The sequence below is a fragment of the Lepus europaeus genome, chromosome 5 (genome assembly GCF_033115175.1).
Source record: "Lepus europaeus isolate LE1 chromosome 5, mLepTim1.pri, whole genome shotgun sequence".
NCBI lineage: Eukaryota > Metazoa > Chordata > Mammalia > Lagomorpha > Leporidae > Lepus > Lepus europaeus.
This window is the reverse complement of record NC_084831.1, coordinates 24524268-24550887: the sequence shown is the minus strand read 5'-3', so window position 1 is coordinate 24550887 and position 26620 is coordinate 24524268. Positions and strand designations below refer to the sequence as shown.

At 50.2% G+C, this 26620-nt stretch overlaps 1 protein-coding gene across 1 annotated transcript in view; it reads left to right on the top strand.

Moving 5' to 3' along the window:
- BSDC1 (BSD domain containing 1) overlaps nucleotides 1-26104 on the top strand; it is a 31814-nt gene extending 5710 nt beyond the window's left edge. Inside the window, exons 4-11 of the mRNA XM_062190877.1 lie at nucleotides 4081-4248; nucleotides 8189-8243; nucleotides 10080-10195; nucleotides 10567-10635; nucleotides 10797-10875; nucleotides 12398-12877; nucleotides 23155-23258; nucleotides 24629-26104. Of these exons, the coding sequence (XP_062046861.1) occupies nucleotides 4081-4248; nucleotides 8189-8243; nucleotides 10080-10195; nucleotides 10567-10635; nucleotides 10797-10875; nucleotides 12398-12877; nucleotides 23155-23258; nucleotides 24629-24661 (1104 nt within the window). The 3' untranslated portion in view covers nucleotides 24662-26104. The remainder of the gene's footprint in view (nucleotides 1-4080; nucleotides 4249-8188; nucleotides 8244-10079; nucleotides 10196-10566; nucleotides 10636-10796; nucleotides 10876-12397; nucleotides 12878-23154; nucleotides 23259-24628) is intronic.
- Nucleotides 26105-26620: the final 516 nt, after the last annotated feature.

Genomic DNA, 26620 nt, shown 5'->3' with positions numbered 1-26620 from the left:
GTTGATAGCTTTCCCTTTTCTGTATTATTTTAGCAAATGTTTTCCATTAGCAAAGTCATTTATTGCAAGCAAAGTATAGATAAGTGAAAAAAAGAAAGACCAATTTAGAGACACCCATAATTTCATCTCCCAGAGATAACTACTATTAATATTTTGGGGGTACACTCTTAGGAATTCTTTTTCAAAAACTTGAGTCAACTGAATACCAAGTTTTGAAACCTATTCTTTGACCTTACAATCGTTGTAAACCATATTGTACAGTATTATAAATGGCATGGTAGTCTATCACGTGGATGTAACTACTTCCTAGTTTCCTGTTTTAGTTTCTCTAGAATTTTATTTTATTTTATTTATTTTTTTTTTTTTTGACAGGCAGAGTGGACAGTGAGAGAGAGAGAGATAGAGAGAAAGGTCTTCCTTTTTGCTGTTGGTTCACCCTCCAATGGCCGCCACGGTTGGCGCGCTGCGGCCGGCGCACCGCGCTGATTCGAAGCCAGGAGCCAGGTGCTTCTCCTGGTCTCCCATGGGGTGCAGGGCCCAAGCACTTGGGCCATCCTCCACTGCACTCCCGGGCCACAGCAGAGAGCTGGCCTGGAAGAGGGGCAACCGGGACAGGATCGGTGCCCCGACCAGGACTAGAACCCGGTGTGCCGGCGCCGCAAGGTGGAGGATTAGCCTATTGAGCCGCGGCGCCGGCCCAGTTTCTCTAGAATTGAACACAGAACTGTAGTGAACATTCTGATTGCTAAGTCTTTGCACACTGCCATAATATTTTCTGTATAATAAAATGTTGGAAAGGATCATAGGGTGAGTATAGTTTTAGCCATTTTAATAGTTATTGCAAAACAATCCACTAGAAATGTGTAAATTTATATTCTTATTGGCCCTAAACTTGAAAATACTCAGTGGAATCCTCTTGTGAAATAGGGGTTAGGTTATAAAACCAGTGAAAATTGTATATATTCAAAGATCTCTCTGCACGTATCTTTAAGTTTCCAGTAAAGTACAATGCCCTGGTTTTTGTTTTTTGTCTTTTTTTTTTTTAATTATTTGTTAAGGAGGCAGAAAGACAAGAGAGCTCCCATCTACTGGTTCACTCTCCCAAATGCCCGTGATGGCCAGGGCTGATGCCTGGAGTCAGTAATGCAATCCAGGTTTCCCATGTGGTTGGCTGGAATCCAACTACTTAGCTGTCACCACTGCCTCCCAGGATCTGCACTGGCAGGAAACTGGAGTTAGAATCCAGAGATGGGAATCTTAACCCAGGCACTCTTAGATGGGATGCAAGCGCCTTGACTGCTAGGGTAAATGCCTGCTCCCAGGTGCTGATTTTTATATTGGAGTTTTCCCTTTAGCATTGCACCAGATTGTAGTTTCTGCATCACCAGATGTTGATCACCAGCTACATCAGTCGCCTTGTGATTAGAGGCTCTGTTATGGAAAAACAAGTTTGGGGTTTTTTTTAGTCATACTTATCTTGTTAAATTCTCCCATAAAATACTGTCTGCCTGCTCGCCACAGCTACTGGTGAGCTTGAATGACAAGTGGTGACCCTGTTGAACTGCTCCAAGTCTAACCATAGGAGAGGTACTACTTTTTTATTTTATTCATTTGTTCCTTTTTTTCCATTCAACAAATATGACAGTACTGGCATATATGTGCTAACATGTGTCAGGTTCTATGACAGGTTCTAGATTGAAAATGTGTGGGCAACTTAATCAGGAGTATTAGAGTTTTCCGTGAGGTTTTTGAAATCTAACCTTGACTCAGCACCCCATCCTTGCCTGTTGAGGCCATTCTGACCCATGTGGCTCAAATTTGGTGGCCTTGCTGCCCCCTTCCAGGAAGTCACAGGTACCAGGCAAGGCCAGGCCGTCTGTTCTCATCCTGCCCTGATTTCCCCAAGCTTTGTGCAGAGTGTTCTACTCCCTGAGCAGTGATGATGATGAAATTGCAGTGTGATAATGCTGCTATTGATTAAGTGTTTGCTGTGTGCCAGACATGGCCTGTGCCTTATCTTCTAATCTAAACAGTATCCTTATGGAGAATTTATATAGCCACAGGGTTAAGTTCCATAAACAACAAGTGTAGAGCTGAGATTCAAATCCACGTCTGATTCCAGAGCTAGTACTTTCCCACCACTGTAGCCATGAAAAGGTAGTCTTGCCCACTGAAGTCTATAGGATGATTTCTCTCCTGCCAGTTTCTTAAAAATTTCCTTATTTATTATTTTCTTTATTTAAAGGCAGAGAGAGACTAGGAGAGATTTCCTGTTCCCTGGTTCACTCCCCAGTTGCCCACAACTCCTGGGGCTGGGCCAGGCCAAAGCCAGGAGCCAGGAACTCAATCTAGATCTCCTACTGGGGAGTCAGGAACCAGCTACTCCAGCCATCACCTGCTACCTCCTAGGCTGTGTATCAGTAGAAAGCAGGAATTGGGTGCAGAGCTGTGAACCCAGGCAGTCCAATATGGAATGCAGGCATCCCAAGCAACGTCTTTATTTTATTTTATTTTATTTTATTTTATTTTATTTTATTTTATGACAGGCAGAGTGGACAGTGAGAGAGAGAGAGAGAGAGAAAGGTCTTCCTTTTTGTCGTTGGTTCACCCTCCAATGGCCGCCACGGTTGGCGTGCTGCGGCCAGCGCACTGTGCTGATCTGATGGCAGGAGCCAGGTGCTTCTCCTGGTCTCCCATGGGGTGCAGGGCCCAAGCACTTGGGCCATCCTCCACTGCACTCCCTGGCCACAGCAGAGAGCTGGCCTGGAAGAGGGGCAACTGGACAGGATCGGTGCCCCAACCGGGACTAGAACCCGGTGTGCCTGCGTCGCAAGGCGGAGGATTAGCCTATTGAGCCGCGGCGCTGGCCCGTCTTTATTTTTTTTAAAGATTACTTATTTATGAGCAGGTGCTGTGGCATAGCTGGTAAAGCTACCACCTGCAGTGCTAGCATCCCATATGGATATTCCAGACCCAACTGCTTCACTCCTGATCCAGCTCTCTGCTGTGGCCTGGGAAGGCAGTGGAAGATGGCCCAAGTGCTTGGGCCCCTGCACCCACATGGGAGACCCGGAAGAAGCTCTTGACTTCTGGCTTTAGATCAGCACAGCTCCAGCTGCTGTGGCCATTTGAGGAGTGAACAAGCGGATGGAAGACCTCTCTCTCTCCTTCTCTCTCTCTTTCTCCTTTTCTCTCTGCCTCTGAATCTCTGTAACTCTGCCTTTCAAATAAATAAATTACTTATTTATTTGAAAGGCAGGGTGATGGAGAGAGAGCGAGCTTTCCTCTCCTGGTTCACTCTCCAAATGCCTAAAATAGCCAAGGCTAGATGAAAACCCAATGCCAGGAACTCCATCCAGGTCTCCCATGTGGGTGGCAGGAAACCAAGTACTTGATCCATCATATTCTACCTGCCAGATACATTAGCAGGAGACTGGATCAGAAGCAAGTACTAGCTGGGACTCAAGGCAGGCACTATGGTTTGGGATGCAGCTTCCTCAAGTAGTGGTATCTTAACTGCTATACCAAACACCCGCCCCTCCTGCCAGGTTGTTTTTTTAATTTATTGTATTTATTTGAAAGGCAGAAAGGCACAGAAATTTGTCATCCACTAGTTCATTCCTCAAATGCCCACAAAATCCAAGGATGGGCCAGACCAAAACTAGTAGATGTGAACTAAACCTGAGTCTCTCATATGGGTAGCGAGAACCCAAATATTGAGCTGTCACTCACCACCTCCCAGGATGTGGATTAACAGGAAGCTGGATTTGGAACAGGGCCAGGACTCAAACTCCAGCACTCCAGTATGGGATGCGAGGATCCCGAGTGGCTTAACGGTTGTGCCAAAAGCTTACCTCCCTGCTTTCGATTTGTGACCCTGAAATTTTGATGAAACAACCGGTCATGGATCTCTGCTGTGATCTACACAACCTGTCTCCTTCAGCCCAGGGATGGAGGGAAGGGTCATGCACACGTCCTTGGTCCCCACACCTGGTACACATTGCCCCCGGTGCTTCACCTGTACCCCAGGTTGCAGCCTGCTCCTGGGGCATTTGCTTCTTCTTTTGGTTCTCTCTACAGACTGAAGGTTCCTCTGGGGCAACAGAGAAAGTGAAGAAGGGGTTATCTGACTTCCTAGGGGTGATTTCAGACACTTTTGCCCCCTCGCCAGACAAAACCATCGACTGTGACGTCATCACCCTGATGGGCACACCCTCTGGCACAGCTGAACCCTATGATGGCACCAAGGTATTTACTGGCCACCTCCCCATTGGTCTTCAGCTCCACCCTGTACTCAGAACAGCAGCATATGTTCAGGCCAAAAAGTAAATACATGTGTGTAACCTGGAGAACACCAATAAGCCAGAAGAAGATAGTTATATCCATAATTATACGTAATGATCCCATTACCCAAAAGAACCCCGATTTCTCATTGGTGTATACCCTGTTTCATTTTGTTTGCAGACATAGGTAAAGACATTTTGGGTTTTGTTCTTTTTAACAAAAAAGGCACTTAATACATGTATTTTTGTAACCTGTTTTTTTACAAATTACAGTGAACTATTAGTGTCTTTTCCTAATCACCACCTTTTTTTGTCTTTACATTTTTGCAAGTGAATATAGCATCATTTATTCAGTCATTTCCCTGGTGTTGCACACCCGGATTCCTTTCGTTTGGTAACCTAGTGAGGAACACTGCAGAGAGCATCGTTGGAGGCATGATCTTCCCCACATTTGTGTCATTTAAGACTAATTTCCAATAGAAATAAACGTGCAGGTGGGGTTTGTGTCTTTAGAGCACTTCAGTCAGCAAGTGTGGTAGTTGATTGAATATTTCTCTTGCATTTTATTGTCTCATCATTACTTCTCCTATTTCTTGGAATTTTTTCTCCTAAATTCATAGTACAGTGTCATGTCAGTTTGGCCTTTTTTGTAGTGTTTTTTTTTTTTTTTTTTTTTTTGACAGGCAGAGTGGACAGTGAGAGAGAGAGACAGAGAGAAAGGTCTTCCTTTTTGCCGTTGGTTCACCCTCCAATGGTCGCCGCGGTAGCGCGCTGCGGCCGGCGCACCGCGCTGTTCCGATGGCAGGAGCCAGGTGCTTCTCCTGGTCTCCCATGGGGTGCAGGACCCAAGGACTTGGGCCATCCTCCACTGCACTCCCTGGCCACAGCAGAGAGCTGGCCTGGAAGCGGGGCAACCGGGACAGGATCGGTGCCCTGACCGGGACTAGAACCCGGTGTGCCGGCGCCGCAAGGTGGAGGATTAGCCTGTTGAGCCACGGCGCCGGCCTTTTTTGTAGTGTTTTATCACAGTGAATTTCTATTCCAAATGTATGATTTTTCAGCTATATTTTTCAGCACTAGCTTTAGCACCACCACTTAGTGAATATGTGAGCAAATTGTGAAAAACTTAAATGGTAAGATTTTTTTAAAGATTTATTTGAAAGTCAGAGTTATACAGAGAGAGAAAGAGAGGCAGAGAGAGGTCTTCCATCTGCTGGTTCACTCCCCAAATGGCCGCAATGGCCAGAGCTACGCCAATCGAAGCTGGGAGCTTCCTCCAGGTCTCCCACGCAGGTGCAGGAGCCCAAGGACCTGGGGCATCTTCTACTGCTCTCCCAGGCCATAGCTGAGAACTGGATCAGAAGTGGAAAAGCCGGGACTCGAACCAATGCCCATATGGGCATCCCGGCACTGCAGGTGGTGGCTTTACCCACTATGCCACAGCGCCAGCCCTGTGAGATTTTAAGTTATGACAACAGTGAATCCTCATCAAAGCCAATTGCTAAAGTTCTGATGCAAACAGCACATGCTTTATGCAGTTAAGATTGATAGGGAAGGAAGTGGGGCTTTCTGTTTACCAGCTATAATTTGCCTCCCTGTGGTCTAGTAGGAACACGTCATGTAGTTCACTTGGCAGACTGGCCATAAAATTAAGAAAAATTTTTTTTATTTTATCTACTTGAAAAGTAGAGCAACAGAGATAGAGATTCCCCCAGCTGCTGATTCATTCCGCAAATGCCTGCCATACCAAAGGTTGGGTCAGGCCAAAGCCAGAAGCCTGGAACTCCATCCAGGTCTCACATGTTGGTGGCAGAGGCCCAGGCATTTGGGCCATCATCTGCTGCCTCTCAGAATGCATTAGCAGCAGGAAGCTACATTAGAAACACAAGAGCAGGGACTTGAACCAGCACCGCAATGTGATATGGGGTGTAGGTGTTGAAAGTGGCAGCTTAACCCACGGTACCACAATGCTTGCCCCAATAAATTCTTTTTCATTTTTTTAAACATTATTTATTTGAAAAGAAGAATGACAGGAAGAGGTACAGAGATAGAAATAGAAAGTTTCTATCCACATTTATTCCCCAAGTGCTTACAACAGCCAGGGCTGGGCCAGGCCAAAGCCAGGAGCCTGGAACTCCATCCAGGTCTTCCACACAGGTGGCTGGGACCAAGTACATAGGCCATCATCTGCTGCCTTCCCAGGCATATTATCAGTAAACTGGATCATAAGTATGGAGAAGCAGAGACTTGAGCCAGCACTCCCAAGTGGGGTGCAGGTATCCCAAGCAGTGGCTTACCTACTATGCCACAATGCCTGCTCCCCTCCTACATTTGCATTAACATTTTTTAAATTTCACACAGTTCAGTAGTGTTTTATACACATAATTATTTTTAAAGATTTATTTTATTTATGTGAAAGAGTCACAGAAAAAAAAAGATCTTCCGTCTGCTGGTTCACTCCCCAAGTGGTTGCAATGGCTGAAGCCGGGCCAGGCCAAAGCCAGGAGCTTCATCCGGGTCTCCCACGTGGGTGCATGGGCCCCAGCACTTGCGCCATCTTTCGCTGCTTTCCCAGGTGCATTAGCAGGGAGCTGAATCAGAAGTAGAGCAGCTGAGACTCAAATCAATGCCCATATAGGATGCCAGCATTGCAGGCGGCGGCTTAACCCACTGTACCACAACACTAGCCCCTATATATACAATTTTTTTTTTAATTTCATAAATGTGAATTTACAAAGTGCAACTTTTGTATTGTTGTGGCTTCCCCCCGCAACCTCCCTCCCTCCCATGGCTCTCCCCTCTCCCTCTCCCTCTCCCATCCCGCCCTTCATCGAGTTTCATTTTCAATTACCTTCATATACTGAATATCAACTAGTATATACTAAGCAAGGATTTCAACAGGCTGCATTCACACAACTGCACAAGGTATAGGGTATTGTTTGACTAGTAGTGTTTTTAAGTTTCATAGTAAAACACATTAAGGACAGAGATCCTACGTGGGGAGCATGTACCCAGTGACTCCCGTTGTTGATTTAACAATTGGCACTCTTATTTATGATGTTAGCAATCACCCGAGACTCTTGCTATGAGCTGTCTAGGCTGTGGAAGTCCCTTGAGTTCACCGACTCTGAACTTGTTTAGTCAAGGCCGTGTCACAGTGGAGGTACCTTCCTCTGTTCAGAGAAAGGCGCCTCTCTCCTTGATGGCCTGTTCCTTCTGCTGGGGTCTTGTTCACCAGGATCTTTCATTTAGATTGTTTTCTGCCACCGTGTCATGGCTTTCCATGCCTGTGAGACTCTCATGGACCTTTTAGCCAGATCCGAATGTTCCAAGGGTTGATTCTGAGGCAGGAGTGCTGTTTTAGGCATTTGCCATTCTATGAGTCTGCTGTGTGTCCTGCTTCCCCCGCAGGATCATTCTCTCCCTTTTAATTCTATCCTTCATTATTTGCTTACACTGGTCTTATTTGTGAAATCTCTTCGACACATACCCTATCTTTTTGATCGGTTGTGTATTTATACTTATCACTTTACCAAGTGCACTGGCATTGGTACCTGCCTCCTTGGTAAGATTGAGTTGAAATCCCCTGGCACATTTCTAGTTCCACCATTGGAGGTAAGTCCGAGTGAGCATGTGCCACTATATATACAATTTTATAGCCTGCTTATACTGTATTTTCTTAGTCCCCAAGAGAGTCACACTGACTGAAAGATCATTGTTCTGAGAGCCCTGGTTTTGGATTCCTAACCCGTGCCACAGTATTTATTGATAAATGCCTGTGGATGTGGTAGGCCATAGGGGAGGAGCTGCTTGTGCTTGTGATTGATTTACTTCATTGACAGAAAGTGGTGCTTTCTACTCCTAGCACCCCAGGATTTCTGTTGTCTCTTCTGTCTTTCCTACAGGCTCGCCTCTATAGCCTGCAGTCAGACCCAGCGACCTACTGCAATGAACCAGATGGTGAGAGGGTAGCAGTGAGGGGTGGGCTTGCAGATAGACCAAGGGGGTCTGGGCTGTCGGCCCTGTCTGTGTCCAATAGCTGAGGCTGTTACCCCATTTTTAGAGGTACCAGAATGGGACTATTGTGTTTGTCACCCCTGTGGGATGTATTGATGGTCCCCTTTCCTCCCTGAACCCCAGTATCTTCATTCCCCCCCCCTTTCCCTGCACCTGCAGAGACTTCGCTCCTCTGGTCCCCCATCCTCTCGGCTTAGCCTCCCTTCCAGCCCTGCTGCCCTGCCTGTCTTCCCTAAAGCTCCTTTTCCTGAGCCCCTGCCATACAACAAGCCCAATGCTAGGAACAGAGACCAGAAATGAGTCGGTCCCTCAGCACGGCCGAGCCCTCCAGGTAGCTGTGAAGGGGGAGGAATAGGGACACTGAATAAAGCTGAGATAGTAGGGTGGAGTGGCTGCTTCCCAGAAAGATGGGGCAGTGGGAGCCCAGGGGAATGGCACCTAACGCAGCCTGGGGAGCCTAGGAAGTGAGACTCGAATCAAGGTTTCCGAGGTAAATGAGTGCACTTCTAAAAGTAAAGAAGTGGGGAGGGCTAGTGAGGCCAAAGCAGCAGTACATTTGAAGGTCCAGAAAGGACAGAGCCTTGCCCTTTGTAATGTTGGATTAAAGCGATGTGAGGGAGTGCCTGCAGCGAGAGCTGCTCTGGGAGCCAGGTGGGGAGGGCTTTGTGTGTCAGATCAAGCAGTGTGAATTTTGTCCTGGGAGGTTCTCAGTAGTGGTTGGTCCTGGACCTTTTTTAGTCACAAAGGCCTTTAAAAATTGAAAATGACAAGCCTTCTTTCCAAAACTTTCGCCTGTAGTAGGGGAAATCTTTGACCCTTTGAAGCCCATCTGTGTCCAAAAGTCTTTGCGGACAGAACTATTAAAGGGTTCTGAGGCCCGAGATGGTCAGATCTTGCATTTTGGAAAGCAGCACTTGGTCAGTGTTGTGAAGAAGGAAAGAGAGGGAAAGGAAAGACAGGAGACCAGTTAAGAGGCTTGGTAGAAGTCCCCATGTCAGAGGGTAAGGCAGAGCCTAGGAAGAGCCAGGTGGGATGGAGAGGAGGATGTGCGCCTCTGAGGAAGTGGAATCTCGAGTACCAGACAAGGTAGGAGCCTGGGGTGGCCCCCGGGTTTCCAGACGCTGAGTTTGCAGCCTCTGGGTCTGGAGTGCAGCAGGGTAGCCCGGGCTGCAGACCCAGGAACCATCAGTGCGAGGTGGCGGTGGTGATGCGTGGAACTTGTAGTTTAGTAGAGATGATCTTGAGAGGAAATAGAAAGTGAGAACAGATAAGGAAAGGAAAAAGAGGAGCCCCGGAAGACTCGCAGGGAGCAGTGAGAGAAGCGGAAGGAAAAAGACAGAGTGAGAAGCTAGGGGAGCAGAGGGGTCAAGAGGAAGGCCGTGGCCCCCAGGGCGGCAAGCTGTAAAGAGGTTGCTATGGGCTCTGGTAGCTTGCGTCCAGGGGTGACCGGATGGCGGACAGAGAGAGGTGGGATTGAGAGAGGTGGGATTCAGTAGCCAGGTGCAGGCACTAAACTGCGGCAGGGGTACAAGGATATGGAGACCAGAGCCCTTCTGGAGACTGCTTAGGTGCCGTGCTCTAGTGATCTCACTACAGCCCCCGACCCCACCTGACCTACTTTCCCTCCTCACTCCCAACCCCCAAATCTTGAGCCAAATAACTTTGAAGAAGCCCTTAAGCTTTCTTTATTGTTCAAGGCCGGGCTTAGGCATGCTCTGTAGGCCCAGTATTCTTTCCCCAGACTTAGGGAACTGACCATCAGCATCTGTCCCTCCGCAGGGCCCCCGGAATTGTTTGACGCCTGGCTTTCCCAGTGCTGCCTGGAGGAGAAGAAGGGGGAGATCTCAGAGCTCCTTGTAGGCAGCCCCTCCATCCGGGCCCTCTACACCAAGATGGTGAGGGCCCAGCCAGCAGGACCTCAGCCAGCCCTAGGCTTGAGCTGTTGGGAGTGGGAGGGACATGCGCAGCGGAGACCCTGTACAGCCAGACCTGCCATGTCGTGAGCCAACTCCAAATGGGAGAGGCTGATTTACCGGGCTTCTGGCATTCAGAGAATGGTGAAGAATGGAAGGGCTGCAGAGCCCAGTGGGGGTTCTGTCTCTTTCCTTGGCCAAACTGGACCAGGAAAGTGGGTCTGGCCAGAACGTCAGTGGGGCGGAAGTACTCTGACGAGCCCCACAAAACTACTTGCTGTGTCTGAGATGCAGAGTGGCTGGGAACAGACGGATGTTCCCGAAGTCTCACCTGCACTCTCCCCTTCTTCCAGGTTCCAGCAGCTGTTTCCCACTCAGAATTCTGGCATCGCTATTTCTATAAAGTCCATCAACTAGAGCAGGTATGCTGCTGCAGCCCAGGGGGCCCCACTCAGCCCTGGTCGGGAGCGGGCTGGATTTGGTCGAGGGGAAAAGGGGACACAGTGCCAGGAGTTCTGAGGTCTGGATCAGGGTCTGGGAAGAGGCTGCCCAACTGCTCCTGGCCTCTGCCCCTCCCCTCCAGGAGCAGGCCCGCCGGGATGCCCTGAAGCAGCGGGCAGAACAGAGCATCTCTGAAGAACCCGGCTGGGAGGAGGAAGAAGGTAAGAGGTATTGAGAGGTGATGGGCAAGTGACAGGTCTTGTCTGCGAGGGCACTGTGAACCTCGCTCTCTGAAGCCCGCAGAGACACTGTGCCCCAAGGTACAGCAGGAAATGAGGGCATTATTTGTATGTGCTGAGGATGGGCGGAGCTAAGAAGGGGCTGTTGACCAAAACTGCTGGAGCTCCAGGGTTAGGTACAGCAGTCGCTTGTATCAGTTGCAGCAGATTCCCCTGCCAGCCCGTGGGCCTGGAGAGCTCACTGGAAATCTATCCTTCCCCACCTTCTAAATAAGCCTGCAGGGATTGTTAACCAGCTTCCCTGCTCATGTTAATGCCCGGCCAGGTTTGCTTTAGGGAGGGAGCCGAGCATCCGCTACCTGGCAGCTCAGCCCAGAACAGCATGTGGGAGCCACCAGGAATATTTAATACTATTTTTGTGTAAGATTTATTTATTGTAAGGCAGAGTTACAAAGAGGCAGAGAGAGAGAGAGAGAGAGAGGTCTTCCATCTGCTGGTTCACTCCCCAATTGGCTACAACAGCCAAAGCTGCACCAATCTGAAGCCAGGAGCTTGGAGCTTCTTCTGGGTCTCCGGCACAGGTGTAGGGGCCCAAGGACTTGGACCATCTTCTACTGCTTTCCCAGGCCATAGCAGAGAGCTGGATCAGAAGTTGAGCAGCCAGAACTCAAACTGGTGCCCATGTGGGCAGCAACTTTTCCCGCTATGCCACAGTGCTGGCCCCTATTACTGTTTGGTTTTTTTGTTTGTTTGTTTGTTTGTTTGTTTTCTTTTTTAAGATTTATTTGAAAGAATTACAAAGAAAGAGAAACAGAGATCTTCCAGCTGCTGGTTCACTCCTCAGAGGGCCACAACTGCCAGGGCTGGGCCAGGCCAAAGCCAGGAACCAGAAGCTTAATCCTGGTGTCCCACATGGGTGGCAGGGACACAAACACTTTGGCCATCGTCTACTGCTTTTCTCAGGCCATTAGCAGGGAGCTGGATTTGAAGTGGAGCAGCTGGGACACAAACCAGCATCCTTGTGGATGCCTGCATCAGCGTCGTAGACAGCTGTGCCACAACACTGGCCCTGGAAGGTCTAATATTGTTAACACATGGATTAAGTGCAAAGAGCTGATTTGTATAGTCCTTGCCATAACTCAGTTGTTCCTCTTAGGAAAGAGGTAGGCAAGTTAAAATTAAATGGCTTGCCCAGTCCTACACACAGAATGTATCAGGGCCTGGCCTGAACCCTAAACTGATGTACTTTCCACATTTGGCTTTCTTGTCTGTTTTACCGTGGTGAGCTGAGTTGCTGGAAACCTGCCATGTCTTTGGCCCCATGGGCAGGCAGGAATCTGGCTAGCAGGGAGTATCTGCAGGAGAACCATGATGGGGAGGGGTTTAGGAAAATGGCGCTATTTAGTTCTGGTCAGAGTAAACTTTGGAGGGAAACTGCAAGCTCCAAGAATGTCTTGGGCCAGCCAGTGTTCACTGTCCTCTCTTCCCCTACTTCTCTCTGCAGAGGAGCTTGTGGGCGTTTTACCCACATCTCCAAAAGAGGCAAAGATTCCTGTGGCCAAAACTTCCACATACCCAGAAGGAGGACCTGGCCTCCAGAGCCCATGTGAAGAGTCTCTGGTGACCCCAGCGGAGCCCCCAACAGAGGTGACTCCATCAGAGAGCAGTGAGAGCATCTCTCTCGTGACACAGATTGTCAACCCTGTCACTGCACCCGAGGCACCAGACCTGCCCAAGGACCTGTCCCAAAAGCTGCTGGAAGCATCCTTGGAGGACCAGAGCCTGGCTGAGGATATGGGCGAGACTGGACCCCCGCCCCTAGCTCCCTCCAAGCCTCTAACCCCTGCTGGCCGCCCCAGTGGCACAGAGCCCAGGCCTCCAGCCAGAGTAGAGACTCTGAGGGAGGAGGGGCCCACAGACTTACGGGTGTTTGAGCTGAACTCGGACAGCGGGAAGTCTACACCCTCCAACAATGGGAAGAAAGGTAGGTCTGGAGGCCCAAGCCCAGGGGGTTGTATGGACGAAGGACGGCATGAGAGTTGCCACCCCACAGGGCAGCCGTGTCTTGTCCCTTGTTGAGATCATTTGTGATGATGGTGATGGCATCTGTTCTGTATTTCATCAATTCTGATTTGCACATATTGTCTGAAAGTTTGCATCTTTCGATTGTTAGAGTCTTAGAGTCAGTGAATTAAGATTGATGCTGGGCCCCATGCTAAATATGTTAGATGACATTTTCTCATTTAACATCTCACACCCAGTGAGGCGTAATTGTTCTCATTTTTCTGGTGATAAAAATGAGGCCCAAGCATGTTAAGTAACTTGCTCAAAGCCCACATTCAGACCCAGCCCGTCTGACTCCAAGCCTGTGTCCAACGACTGTGCTGTACCAGTTTCTACCCTCTTGGACAATTCTGTCTTACCCTGCCTTGGGAATCCCCAGACAGTGCTGTCAGGTGTACTCTGGAACCCAAGAAAGTCGTCAACTTCCCTAAGCCTTCATTAGTTATTAGGAAATGTGTAAACAGAACTTGCACAGTTTAAGGACTACAGTGAACACCAGGGAACTTACAGTAACCCAGTGTTGATCATAAAGCTTCAGTGTCTTATCTGCATAGTGGGATTTTAGATAGGAGGATCTCTGAGTTTATGTCAAAGGACACCGGCTTTAGCCCCAGGATTCAAGACAAGAATAGTTTCACCTTCCCCCTGGCCACCCCCTCTTTTTTTTTTTTTTTTTTTTTTTTCCAGATTTATTTATTTGAAAGCCACAGTTACAGAGAGACAGAGACATAGAGATCTTCCATCCACTGGTTCACTCTCCAGATGGCTGCCATGGTCAGGGCTGGGCCAGGCAGAAGCCAGGAGCTTTATCCAGGTGTCCCATGTAGGTGGCAGGGACCCAAACACTTGAGCCATCTTTTGCTGCTTTCCCAGGCCATTAACAGGGAGCTGGATCAGAAGTAAAGCAGCCTGGACACGACCTGGCACCCATATGGGATGCCAGCATTGCAGGCAATGGCTTTGCCTGCTACACCACAGCGTGAGACCCAGGATAGCCTGTTTTGGACCATCCAGAATCCCCTCCCGCATTAGCTGATGATCAGCAAAACCTCCCCTCAGCACTTCACACACACACATCTGTCATTGCTAACACTCGGTCCTAGTCACAGCCACAGAGCTTGCCCAGCTGGTGAGGCCTGGTCTGTTGCACAGTGAGGGAAGTGGGCCCCACTCCAGCCCTGCCCTGCTCCCTGGTGGAAACGCATTTCCAGTGTCCACCACAGAGCTCTCTTCCTGACTGAGTCAGTGAAGTCATCCATTGGCTCTCTCCTGCTCTTTGTGAGACACTGAGTGGGGAGGGGCAGGAGCAGCAGTCTTTGTGAGGAAGCATGAGCAGTGTGTGGCAGGCTTGGCACCAGAGGCGCTCAGAGAAAGAAGGGCTCTCTGGGCATCGGCAGGTGTTTCACTGAGGAGACAGGCATTGTACAGGAGAGTTGGAGAGTGTGGGGCAGGTATGGGGGAGAGGTAGGCCAGGCGGAGCAGGCCTGCAGAGTCCAGACAGTGGAGGGCATGGGACACGCTAAAGCCTCCTTTCCTATATTGTCTCCCAGGAGAGAGCAGGACTGGGGGGGTCGACTCAGAAAGAGAACAGAAGAACTTAGATCTTAAGCTGGCTCCCAGAGGTTGGACTTGGTGCTGTCAAGCAGCAGGGCACAGAAGCTAAGGGCTCGAGTCGGGCTCTGCAGTCACACCGTTCTGAGTTCAAATCCCAACTTCCACCTAAGCCGCGTAGCTCTGTGAGTTCCTGATCTTCTCTAAGCCTTTCTTTACTCTTCTGTGCCTTCATGGTAGATCCTTAGGGAAGAAATTTGAGCAGAGCTTTGGGGAAATTGTGATCAAAATTCTCGGAGCACATTCTGTTTGTCCAGATCTGGGCTAAGCACTTGATATGCGTGTCACTGAGTCCTCACAAAAGCCCTGTGACATCTGTGCCATTTCCCCATGTTTCTACTGGGAGGAAGCTGAGTTCACCCACTCACCCAATAAACATTAAGAAAAGTGTGAAATCGTCCCATAGGGAGGAGGAAGACTAGGCGATATGCCTGACAGGTGTGGTGGGGTTGCTGGGTAGGTAGTACTCATCAGGGCCCCATGGAGGTAGTGGTCAGGAGTTTTAACTGAGACCAGTCATCCCTTCTGTCCTTTGGCCCAGCCACATTTGGTTGCTCAGGTGCAGGCATAGAGCAGAACGGGGACTTGAATTTACTGGGTTCAGATTTAGCCAGGTGAAATGAGTGGAAGAAAAGATCATCCAAAGATGTGAAAAAAGTGATCAGGATGATGGCTGGGTAAGGGAAGAAGTGAGGGACAGAGAAACAGCTCAAGGGTTAAAGAATGAAGCGTTCCATTTGGAAGTGGGCTACAATGAGGGTGATCAGGAAAATTAACAGTGGAGACTGGATGAAATTGCAGTGATGGGGGAGGTGTGGTACAAGCCGTTAACCACTCTGCGTCCTGCCTCTGATACACTCTGGCTGTGGCCAGGGGGGTGGTGGGTACAGAGTAGAGAACCCACCAGAGGCAGCAATAGTCAGGCAGGTTGCGGGGAGCCAGGGTCTTAGACTATACTAGGACAGTGGAAACAGAATAGAGGCAGTGAATTTTTTTTATTTTTTATAAATTTTTATTTATTTTTATTCGTGTGAAAGCCAGAGAGGCAAGATCTTCCATCTGCATCAGAACCAGGCCAAAACCAGGAGCCCAAAACTCCATCCAGGTCTCCCACATGGGTGGCAAGGACCCAAGTACTTGAACCATCACCTGCTGCTTCCCAGGGTACAACTTAGCCTGAAACTGGAATGGGAAATGGAGCTGGGGTTCAAACCCAGGCACTCCAGTGTGGGATGCAGGAGTCCCAGGTGGCGTCTAACTGCTGTGCCCAACGCCTGCCCCAAGGGATTGGATCTTAAAAAGGAAGAACAGAAGTTTGAGACAGAGTGACTACTTTTCCCTCTGAAGTTCACATCGTAGAATCACAAGAGGCTTGATCTCTGGGAGCAGCAGGGTTCATGGGCTTCCCAAAGAATCAAGGTGATCCCTGTCATTGCAAGGCTGCTTCCTACCTGTGTTTTGTCTCAGGTTCTGTCTGATCTTCCAGACTGGAATTACCCTGCTCAGCTGTTGTCAGCGGGGACAGAGGATAGGAGCCTCGGGCTGGTCTGTGGGCTGTGCACTGGGGCCCTGGGTTCAAAGCTTGCTTGGCCACAGTGTGGAGTGCTTTTGCCTCCTTTTCTTTCTTTCTTTCTTTTTTTTTTTTTTTTTTTTAAGATTTATTTATTTATTTGAAAGTCAGAGTTACACAGAGAGAGAAGGAGAGACGAGAGGGCTTCCATCCACTGGTTCACTCCTCAATTGGCTGCAACAGCCAGAGCTGTGCTGATCTGAAAGCAGGAGCCAGAAGTTTTTTCCAGGTCTCCCACACGGGTGCAGGGGCCCAAGGACTTGGGCCATCTCCTACTGCTTTCCCAGGCCATAGCAGAGAGCTGGATTGGAAGTGGAGCTGCCGGGACTCGAACCGGCGACCATATGGGATGCTGGCACTGCAAGTGGTGCTTTTACCTGCTACACCACAGCGCCAGCCCCTTGCCTCCTTTTCTGGTCTGGGGAAGCAGTCAATTAGACAGAATGAGCTGTTGAGTGACAGCACCGTGAGGTTTATAATCACCTGGAATCTCATTTCTTCAAAGCAAAACAAAAACTGTCTAAGTCCATGATGAAATCTCAAATTGTTGCATAGGTCGTGTCTCTGCCACATGTTCAGTGTCACAGAGATCTAGCTCTCTCCTTGTATGGTAGGACAAGATAATGGGAAGAGGCCAATGGCAGGTGGAGCCAGAGTCACATCCCACTGCCTGTGGAAGCCTCCATTTCCTCATCTGTAAACTGGACTGTTGATACCATCCCAGAGAGTAGATGTGAAATGCTCCAGAGATGTTAGCTGAGGTCTGTTTTGGTGGCTGGAAGGGTCTGTCCTAGCACTGAGGCCTGAAGAGAACTTTCAAATCCTGAGAGGTTCAGGAAAGCCGTGAGGCCACAGCCACAGCCTAGAGGGAGCAGGCAGCCAAGAGAGCAGCCTCTTACCCACAGGAGGCCAACACTGACGTCCACCTGGATGAGTGCCGCAGAGGATCCTGAAGACACAGAGGAGCTGGAGCGCAGGGCCAGAGGAACTAGGTTTTGGCTGCAGATACGCTAACTTGCTGTGGAACCGTGGACGCAATTATTTAACTCCAACTCGAGGCCTTTGAGAGAAACATGGCTCCGTTTGTTAAATATCCGCTATGTATGGATGTGGCAGGCACTTTATATTCATGCCTCTAACTGTGACACTCTGTTTCTCAAACCGCGGGCCTTAGTGCGCAGAATCACCGGGTTCCTGTTGATAGCGCAGAGGAACAAGCCACCTCTTACACCTGCTGAGTCTCAGCCTGGGGGACGGAGAGGGCAGTGCAGGGCCCTGCATTCTAGCAAGCTCCTCTCATAGTTCTTTACAAAGAGGGTCATTTCATCTGGTTTGTTTTTTTAATAGACTAAAGCCTAGAATAATTTGCCCAAGACTGTACGATAGTAAGGTAAGGGAGTAGGTATACCAGCTCCAGAGAACGTGCTCTTCCCAGGCAGCTGGTGGCCAGCTGTGGTGAGGAGGAAAGCACAGTGTAACTCTGTACGTGGACGTTAGGGGGCAGATGTCGGAGTCTGGGCAGGTGGTGAGCAGAAGAAACAGGGCCTTACGGATCATGGCATTCAAGGGCTTTCTTAAAAAATAATACTGGCCGGCGCCGTGGCTCAACAGGCTAATCCTCCGCCTTGCGGCGCCGGCACACCGGGTTCTAGTCCCGGTTGGGGCACCGATCCTGTCCCGGTTGCCCCTCTTCCAGGCCAGCTCTCTGCTGTGGCCCGGGAGTGCAGTGGAGGATGGCCCAAGTGCTTGGGCCCTGCACCCCATGGGAGACCAGGATAAGCACCTGGCTCCTGCCATCGGAACAGTGCGGTGCGCCGGCCGCAGCGCGCTACCGCGGCGGCCATTGGAGGGTGAACCAACGGCAAAAGGAAGACCTTTCTCTCTGTCTCCCTCTCTCTCTCACTGTCCACTCTGCCTGTCAAAAAAAAAAAAAAATAATAATACTAATAATTTATATCAAAGGCAGAGTGACACAGAGGGAGAGACAGAGAAAGATTTTCCATTTGCTGGTTCACTCCCCAAATGTCCACAATAGTCTGGTCGAAGCCAAGAGCTAGGAACTCCATCTGGGTTTCCCACATGGGTGGCAGGGACCCATATACTTGGACCACCATCTGCTACCTTCCCACGCACATTAGCAGGAAGCTGGATCGGAAGCTACTTGAACCAACTGTCCAGTATGGGATGCAGATGCCCTAAGCAGCAGCTTAACTTGCTATACCACAACATTCACCCCAGGGCCCACTCTTAAAAGTTGCTTTAAAGCATATTGATAGGGACTGGCATTGTGCTGTAGTTGATAAAGCCGCTGCCTGCAATGCCAACATCCAGTATGGACACCGGTTCAAGCCCCAACGACTTCCAATCCAGTTCCCTGCTAATGTGCCTGGGAAAGCAGTGGAGGATGGCCCAAGTGTTTGGGCCCCTGCACCAGTGTGGGAGACCCAGAAGTGGCTCCTGGCTTTGGCGTGGAATTGGGGAGTGAACCAGCAGATGGAAGATATCTCGTTCTGTCCTCTCTGATTTTCAAATAAATAAAATCTTTAAAAAAAAAAAAAAAGATAATTATAGACAGTGGTTAAGATACTGCTTGGAATACCTACATCCTGTATGGGAGTACCTAGATTTGAATTTCATCCCTGCTTCTAATTTCAGCTTCCTATTGATGTTCCCTCTGGGTAACAGCAGATAGTGGCTCAAGAACTTGGGTCCCTGACACTTACCTGGGGGACCTACATGGAGTTCCTGACTCCTGGCTTCAGCCTGACCCAGTGTTGGTTGTGCTGAGCTTTTGGGGATTGAACCAATGGATGGAAGATATGTCTGTTTCTTTCTGCTTTTCAAATTAAAAACAAAAAATTTAGTGGAAAGATAAGTTTGTAAACAAACAAAACTATTAAAGCAATATGTGATTATTTTAAGAGAAGAAAACACCAAGAAAAATGACCCCATGACCTCATTACGTACAGATAACTTTGGTCAGTTTGAGATATCTTGTTCATCTTCTCTGCATGTATAGATACATCTATGACCACTTTCTAAAATTTTATTTGAAAGACAGAGAAACAGAGAGCTCCCACCTTTGATTTAACTCTCCAAATGCCCTCAACAGCCAGGGCTGCGCCAGGCCAAAGTCAGGAGCCAAGGAGCTTTGTCTTGGTCTCCCGCGTGGGTGCAGGGCCCCAGGGACTTGAGCCATCTTCTGCTTCTTTCCCAGGTGCATTAGCAGGGAGCTGGATCAGAAGTGGAGGAGCCAGGACTTGAACCGGTGCCCCTATGGGATGCCGGCACTGCAGGCAGAGGATTAACCCACTACACCACAGTGCCAGCCCCTACTTGGGCCATCTTCTGCTTTCCTTGATCCAGCAAGGAGCTGGATCAGAAGTAGAGCAGCTGGAGCTTGAACCAGTGCTTAAATGGAATGCTGGCCTTGCAGGCAGCAGCTTGATCCACTATGCCACAACGCTGAACCGCTCTGCCCGCCCCAGCAGTTTCTTCACCATGCCAAACGCCTACTTTTTTTTTTTTTTTTAATGATTTTATTTCCATTTTCCACAAGCTTTTTTCTTTTTTTAAATTTATTTGACAGGTAGAGTTACAGACAGTGAAAGAGAGAGACAAAGAAAGGTCTTCCATTGGTTCACTCCCCAAATGGCTGCCACGGCTGGCACTGTGCTGATCCGAAGTCAGGAGCCAGGTGCTTCCTCCTGGTCTCCCATGCGGGTACAGGGCCAAAGCACTTGGGCCATCCTCTACTGCCCTCCCAGGCCACAGCAGAGAGCTGGACTGGAAGAGGAGCAACCGGGACTAGAACTGGCGCCCATATGGGATGCCAGCGCCATGGGCGGAGGATTAACCAAGTGAGCCACAGCACCAGCCCCACGCCTACTTCTATGAGTATATTTTTATTTATTAGAGAGAGAGAACTCATATCTGCTTGTTCATTCCTCATATTCAGAACTACTGGGAAGCCAAAGCTGAGAGCCAGGAACTTAGTCCAGGTCTCCCATGCAGGTAGTAGGGACCCAGTTAGTTGGCCCATCACTGCTGCGTCCCAGAGTCTGCATTAGCAGGAAGCTGGAATCAGGAGCTGGAGCTGGGACTCCAACCTGCACATTCCAGGATGGGACATGGGTCTCCCAACAGTGTCTTAACTGCTAGGCCGATCACCTGCCACTGAGCATTTTTTTCAATGTTTATTTAATTTATTTATTTATTTATTTATTTTATTTGAAAGGCAGAGTTACAGAGAGAAGAGAGGGAGAAACAGATTTTCCATCTACTGGTTCAGCTCACAAATGGCCTCAACAGCCAGAGTTGGCCCAGTCCTAAGCCAGGAGCTTCCTCCGGGTCTCCCACTTGGGTGCAGGGGCCCAAGGACTTCTGCTGCTGCTTTCCCAGGCATATTAGCAGGGAGCTGGATTGGAAGTGGAGCAGCTGGGACGTGAGCCGGTGCCCATATGAGATGCCAGCAGTGCAGATGGTGGCTTTACCTGTCAAACCACAACACTGGCCCCCCTGAGCATATATATTTTTTAAGCAGAGCCATATTGTATATACTTTTTTTTTTTAATTTTTTTTTTAAATTTGAAAAGGCAGAGAGACAAAGAGATCTGCCATGCAATGGTTCATTCCCCCAAATGCCAGCTACAGCCATGGCTAGAACAGGCTGAAGCCAGGAGCCTGGAACCCTATCCAGGTCTTCCACGTGGGTGGCAGGGGCTCAAGCCTCTGAGCCATCATCCGCTGCCTCCTAGGACGTATTAGCAGGAAGCTGGAATGCAAGTGGAATAGCCGGAACTTGAACAGGCACTCCAGTATGGATACAAGCCTGCCAAGGGGCTCCTTAACTGCTGTACCGCATGCCCAGGCCTGTACATACTTTAAAGGAACTGCTTCTTCTTGGTAACGGCTTTCATATTTAACATTTTTAATATTGCCTCTAAAAAGTCTTACCCAGCCGGCGCCGCGGCTCACTAGGCTAATCCTCCGCCTTGCGGCGCCGGCACACCGGGTTCTAGTCCCGGTTGGGGCGCTGGATTCTGTCCCGGTTGCCCCTCTTCCAGGCCAGCTCTCTGCTGTGGCCAGGGAGTGCAGTGGAGGATGGCCCAAGTGCTTGGGCCCTGCACCCCATGGGAGACCAGGAGAAGCACCTGGCTCCTGCCATTGGATCAGCGCGGTGCGCCGGCCGCAGCGCACCTACCGCGGCGGCCATTGGAGGGTGAACCCACGGCAAAAAGGAAGACCTTTCTCTCTGTCTCTCTCTCTCACTGTCCACTCTGCCTGTCAAAAAAAATAAATAAATAAATAAATAAATAAATAAATAAAAAAGTCTTACCCAAACTGGAATGTTTAGAGCAGTTTGTCATACTCTAGCAGACGTCAGAATCCCGTAGAGCAGGGATCTCTGGAATTTTTCCATTACACGGTCAAACTGTAAATATTGTTGGCTTTTGGGGCCTTATAGTTTCCATCAAAGCTATTGAACTTTTATTATTATTATTTATTTGAAAGAGTTACACAGAGAGAAAAGGAGAGGCAGAGAGAGAGGTCTTCTATCCACTGTTTCACTCCCCAAATGGCTGCAACGGCCAGCACTGGGCCTATCAAAAGCCAGAAGCCAGGAGCTTCTTCTGGGTCTCCCACGTGAGGGCAGGGGCCCAAGCACTTGGGCCGTCCTCCACTGCTTTCCCAGGTGCATCAGCAGGAACTCAAACTGGTGAACATATGGGATGCCAGCATTGCAAGCAACAGCTTAATCTGCTACCCCACAGCGCTGGTCCCTGCTCCACTTCTGATCCAGCTTCCTGCTAACGTGCCTGGTAAGGCAGCAGCAGATGGCCCAAGTACTTGGGAGACCCAGATGGGAGTTTTTGGCTCCTGGCTTTGGTCTGGCCCAGCCCCAGCTGTTGCAGGCATTTGGAGAGTGAAACAATGGATGGAGGATATCTATCTGTGTGTGTGTGTCTCTCTCTTTCTCTCTCTGCCTCACCCCGCCCCTCACTTCCTCTTCCGCCCTTTCTGTCATTCTTCCTTTTGAATAAATAGAGACATGGGCAGGCATTTGGCCTAGTGTTTAATTAAGACGCCTGTTCGGATGCCAGAGTCCCACATCAGAGTACTTGTGTTTGGCCCCAGCTCAGACTCCTGGCTCCAGCTTCCTCCTAATAGAGCTGGTTTCACGTCACCCATGTTGGAGGCATGGACTGAGTTCCTGGCTCCTGGCTTTGCTCTCCCTGGCTGTTGAAGGCATTAAGGAAGTGAATGAGCAAATGGGAGAGCTCGCACACATGCTCTCTCTTTCTCTCTCTACCTCTTAACTAGGTAAAAGTTTAAAAATAAAATAGTGTAGTGAGAGGAGGGCACATCTCCGTGGTGAGATTTGAGCAATGCCATGAAGGGAGAGCGGACGTTGGTCTTGTGGATGTCAGAGATCCTGCTGCAGGGAAGAGCCCGTGCAAAGGCCCTGAGGTGGGAATGTGCCTGGTGTGTTCTGGGAGGAGCAGGATCTGCGTGGGTGGGAGGGAGGGAGTGGGGAGAGGGAGGTCCATGTTTATTTCTTCAACACAGAGTTTTGTAGCTGCTTGGCAGCGTCTGGGCCAAACTGCTTCTCTACTCCTTAGTAACCTGTTACTTCTCAATTAATACCGTAAGACTATTTTGCCATGGGTATCAAGATTTTCCACAGCCTAGCCTATAAAAATCACAGACTGTTCCATCAAGTACTGTGCCATTTATTTATTTTTCCAGTTCCCGTGAGGAAGGTTGTTGCTCAGTTCTCATCACTGTTGCAGCACTACAGTGAACATCCTTTTGACTACATTTGTAACTGAATCCAGGATTCCTCCTTGGGATAGGTTCCTAAAAGTAGGATCGCTGGGCCAGAATGGAAGCAAACGGGTATCTGTCAGGCCCTTTAAAGATTGCCTTCACACCCAGCCACGGCCTCTGCAGTGTCCCTCCCTTGCCCCCCCCCACCCCCCCGCCGTTTCTCACGCTGTGGCTCATGGTTCCAGGCTCCAGCACTGACATCAGTGAGGACTGGGAGAAGGACTTTGACCTGGACATGACTGAAGAAGAAGTACAGATGGCACTTTCCAAGATGGATGCCTCCGGTGAGGTGAGTGGACCTGAGTGGCTGCAGGCAAGCAAGCCTGGGGACACGAGGTCTGAGAAGGCTCCTCCCCAAGCCCAGCTGTCCCCTCGGGGCGGTCACTGCCCTCTCAGCCCACAACAGTTGTCATCACGAGGCTCTGCCCGTCCTGAGTGCTAGAGGAGATGGGTAGGAAAGTTCTTGACCTCAGCTCAGCACCAAGGGAACTAAAAACACAGATGCGGACCCTACCCAGACCTTCTGACTCAGGGTGCCAAGAGTGGGGCTGAGCTTGGAGACAAAAGACCCCTGTGCTCGGAGGCAGTCACGAGCCCGTTTCCTCCGGGAAAACATGGCATTGGCAGTGGTAAGACCTGGCGTGTGAGCTGGAATGGAGCAGTGCCTGGGACAGGTGGCCCTCGGCAGACTAAGTGATAAACGGCACAGAACCCATTCGAGGTGCCAAGTCAGAGAGGCCTCGTCACTCTCACTGTTCAGTGCCTTCCAGAATCGAGGGGGTCACTGTGAAGGAGAGGCTGGGACAGCTCCGAGAGGACGGCACTGAGGCGCCAGCCTGATTCAAGTCCGCATTGCTTCCATTGTCACAGGAACAGCACGATTCCCTCCACCGTGTTACTCCCACACCTGCTATAAGGAAGTGGACAGATCAGAAAGACATGTGAAAGGCCTTGTTTTTCATACAGGGAACTGAAGCCTTGGCATGGGGCAAGAGGGAGTGTGTGTGTGTGTGTGTGTGTGGTGATCGACTCAGTAATACCTCGTACCTGTGATCTCACCATGCCCTAGGCAGAGAAGGCTCCCGGTGCTCCGTCATGCCTCAGGGGCTTGCTGGCGTTTTGTGGCTTTGCCAGCCCCCTTTAAAATCTGATGAGCCGTATTCCTGAGCGGCCTTTCTGTATCCCATCATACAGGGTGGACGGTGGGCAGTGGGCAGCTGCCAGCAGGCCAAGAGCAATTATAAGGCAAGGGGAAGGTTCCTGGGGAGATGTGAGGTGAGAATTAGGGTGCTGGAGTCGTGGGTGAAGACCTTGGGAGGACTGGCAGCCGCTGCCACCGGGGTTGTCGCTGCTGTGTCACTGTCAAGTCCTCTGCTCCCAGAGCCACAGCCTTATCTGCTCGGCAGGAGGCAAGTTCTCCCTCAGGGCCGGGCTGACCTGGTTCCTATAGACAGGGCATCCTCTGTGGTGCCCAGGTCTGCAACAGCCAGAGCAGCAGGGGCAGCTCGGCTCCCCAGACACACTCCGTCAGACTAGGGGAGTCCCTCTCACAGCAGGGCGGGGTGGGGAACAGCTGTGCACAGCCAAGGGTGGGCCCAGGCCTGCCTCAAAGGAGTAAATTTGTGTTTGTGCTCTCCATTACCCTCTCCCCGTTTGCAGCTGGAAGATGCAGAGTGGGAGGACTGGGAGTGAGGGGAGCCAGAGCAAGCAGCTCCCCCTCCCACGGCACCTCCTGCCTCCCTCGCTCGCTCAGCCCAGCCCTGGAAGACACTGACTCCCATGTCAGTCCCCCAAATGGCCTCTATGAACCAGAGCTCTGGGCACAGATTGCGGGTGGCTCCCTCCTGGCCCTTTCGGCCTGTGTGTACACCGGGGAAGAGGCTCTCCAACTCCCAGCCGGGAACTCTGACTTGTGCCAACTGTGGGATGAGCTAAGCGGGAAGAAGCCCACACGCCTCACCGGAGAGAGCCTGCCGTTTTCTGCCCAGCGCGCACTGTTCCTGGGGGCTGGGAAGGCCCATGGGAAAGCTCTAGCCCTTCGGCCTGTGCAGACAGAAGCTACACCACCAGTCCCTCGGAGGAAGCCAAGACAACACACGCTGTCACCCATAAACAGGCAAGGAAGGCTGTGGCACCTGCCCTTGGCTGAACAAGGGATGGCGAGTACGTGATGGTTCCTGTCCCAGAGGGTGAGGTACTCATCCCTGGGAAATTTGCCTCTTTGGAATCTCCCCTCCTAGGCATTTTCCATTCCTGGAAAGATCCTTTGGGGTTCAGACCTGAGACCAAACCTTGACCCACCTGCTCCCTTTCCTCCAGCCTGCTCTGGGATGGCCGCATCCCTTCCCCAGGGCTTTGTCACATCCAGTGCACCCAAGTCCTTAGCCCAGCTGTGCCGCCTGCAGGAGTCCACTCTTGCATTTCATCCCCTCCGCAAGAAGGGAGGGGACACTTCAGGCCCTTCTGTGTGTTGCCTGACAGGACACCTTGTCCAACCAGCTACCCACTCTCCTGTAGCTTAGGACCCAAGCCAGCTGCCAGCGGTACAGAGCAGTGATCAAAGGCGAGTGCTTAAAACTCGGGTACAGCCCAGCTTGTCCACCTCCTGCCCCCAGCTGCTTGAAGGGATACGCTGGGCAGGAGCTTGAGGCTCTCATCAGGCTTCTGCGAAAGCTCTTCTTCCTGAAGCCAGTCGCAGCCTTGGTGGCTGTCAGCTGCACCTCTCTCGGGGGAACGGGGGGCCGCAGGAATTCCTGGAGACCCTGGTGCTTCATGATGCTGCTCTGCTGGGTTTGTACAAAGTCTGGTGCGTTCGCCGGTGATGGAATGGGATCGCAGCCAGGGCGGCCGAGGGGGTGGGCACCTGCTTCAAACGTTCAGTGAGGGGTGGGAGGGAAAGGATGCTGAATCTTCTTCTGATGGGATAGGGTTTTTCTCTTTGTAATTACTTCTTTAGTTTAATTAACTTTTTGGTTGTTTGTGCAATATTATATATTTTAAATTATAATGCATCTCCCCAGAGTATTTTTTTAGCTGGGAAAAAAGGTCAAAACGCACACACACACACACACACCAGAAAAGAAAAAAGATTCTAACAGCTGTTAGTTTTGTAATTAAAAAAGAAAGAAAAGAGAACTTCGTCCAGCACCTTTTACAGAATTGCCATTCACAGCACTAAAGAGATTCACCCAGCTGTTTGGGCATCTGGTTTGTCCCCCATGGCAGCCCTCAGGAGCCAGGGCAGGACGCACGCTGTGGAGGTGACTTCCCGTTTGGAGCAGGGGGAGGGGAGCCATGGGAGAATTGCCTGGGTCCTGAGGAAGTCCCTTGCCCTCATCCCAGGCTCTGCTTGGCCTTTGGAATGAGGAAGGGAAGGGAGAGGGCCCCCAGCAGGCCTCTTATTTGGAAAGGAAGTTGCAACAATAGTTCCAATTGCATTGGGTCATTTTTCTCCTGCCCTCTGTGTGTGTGTGTGTGTGTGTGTGTGTGTGTGTGTGTGTGAGAGAGAGAGAGAGAGAGAGAGAGAGAGAGAGAGAGAGAGAGATTCTGGGGTCTACTAATTAGGACACCTGTGAGAAAACCACTTGTAAGCTGTAATAAAAGGGAAGTCTGAGTGAAGCCCTTTGGTTCCATGAGGATCTTTAAAGGTCG